The sequence below is a fragment of the Formica exsecta genome, unplaced genomic scaffold, assembly GCF_003651465.1.
Source record: "Formica exsecta isolate Colony F162 unplaced genomic scaffold, ASM365146v1 scaffold365, whole genome shotgun sequence".
Lineage (NCBI taxonomy): Eukaryota > Metazoa > Arthropoda > Insecta > Hymenoptera > Formicidae > Formica > Formica exsecta.
Window position 1 is genome coordinate 1,652,037 of NW_021850897.1, and position 1,677 is coordinate 1,653,713.

Consider the following 1,677-nt stretch of genomic DNA (forward strand, 5'->3'; position numbering starts at 1 on the left):
ATATATATATATGTGTGTATACAATATATAAAGCATTTATATGTATATAAATAGTAACTAAAAAATAATTTTAAATTTTTTGAAAAAAGAAATCACACAAGAGCGTCTCTCTTAAAAATGTTTATATATAAACATTTTAACAAAAAAGATATTATAATTTATTGGCATAAAAATATTATTTAGTAATCTATTTAAAGCATAATTCTTTTTATGTGTTTCTGCTATAAATTTTTTTGTATGTCGACATATATTTTGCAAAGAAATGTATTGTGTAAATATATGAAGGGTCATGTAATGTTGTATAATGCAATATTATAAAGGTAAAAACAGAAACGATATGTATATATATATATATAAATAATTACGTAATTACCATATATCGATGCGATGACTATTATAATCAACATTGAAACCGTAAATATCGATCAACGATTGTTCTTCGGCATATACATCATTGTCAAGTAACAATAATTCATGTTGATTTTCTTCTCGCATAAATTCCATGTCTTGATATTGTTTTTGTACAGGCCATGTTGAATATAATGTATACGTATTTCCAAAGATTCTATACCAGTATAAGTAATAGCTTTGTTGGAATTCAACCATTAGAACTACCATTAAATTATTAACGTGATTCTCATGAAATGTTTCTTCAGTATTTAAATTAAGAACTTTAAATCGTAATATATGTCCCTCAGTTGTTATGTTTATAGTATGTTTAAATGACAAATCATCAAGATCAATCTCGTAGAAAGACAATGTTGAATTCTCAGCACGAATAAAGTAAGCGGTTTCTGCTTGTAAAAATTGCCAATTAATGTTATCAGGCATATTAAATTTGTGCAATGAAATATTTGTCACAATAACTTCTGAAAATAAAAACATTCTTCTAGATTGTTTATATAAATAGTTAGCGTGAAGAAAATTATAGATTTATTTGCATTGTGAAACAATAAATATAATATTACATATATTCTATGTAAAAAAGATTAAATTTTTAATACTAATTAATAACATATTTGATAACAATTACCTTCTCGATTTCCAGCCCCAGTGCCAAATTCATATTCCTGCCAAATTGACGATGCATCTTCGTGATTCCGTGGTCGACGAAATGATCTAGTATTAACCAGTATATTATCCAACGTTTTAGACATTTCTTCGATGTCTTGGCATTTTGCGTTATTTACGAAAATCCACAGACAGAGGAAACATACGATAAGATCTTTACTCTGTAACATTCTGAATGTGTACTGAGAGACTTGACTGTGAAATTCTTTCACGCTTGATATCTCGTAAATATCCTCATACGACCCATAATATTTTGATTATTCATTGAGTCCCAATGCTAACAACTAAAATCCAACATTCTTCGAGTTTATCTACCTAAACATTTTATTTCAAAATTAAATAAAATGTTATATTTTTTAGCTTGTCTAAACTGTAATTTTATTAATAATTATACATTTTCTCGTAAGTCATAATTTCATTAATAACATAGTTTAATAAAAACAAATACAAATATAAGACTATATATTTGTAGTTAAAATTGTAAAAAAAAGAGTTATTTAATGTATTTTATTATATACAGGGTGCGGCATTTATAGTGACGCGGGCATATTTTTCGGAAACGAAGTGAGATATCAAAAAATGTTTCAGACAAAAGTTGCATGGTTT

General features: G+C 26.1%; 1 protein-coding gene across 1 annotated transcript in view; it reads right to left on the reverse strand.

Moving 5' to 3' along the window:
* The window catches only part of LOC115239185, a 9,900-nt gene extending 8,621 nt beyond the window's left edge, over positions 1 to 1,279 (reverse strand). The window contains exons 1-2 of the mRNA XM_029813563.1: positions 1,034 to 1,279; positions 374 to 869 (exon numbers count right to left, since the gene is read on the reverse strand). Coding sequence (XP_029669423.1) covers positions 374 to 869; positions 1,034 to 1,241 — 704 coding nt within the window. The 5' untranslated portion in view covers positions 1,242 to 1,279. The remainder of the gene's footprint in view (positions 1 to 373; positions 870 to 1,033) is intronic.
* Positions 1,280 to 1,677: the final 398 nt, after the last annotated feature.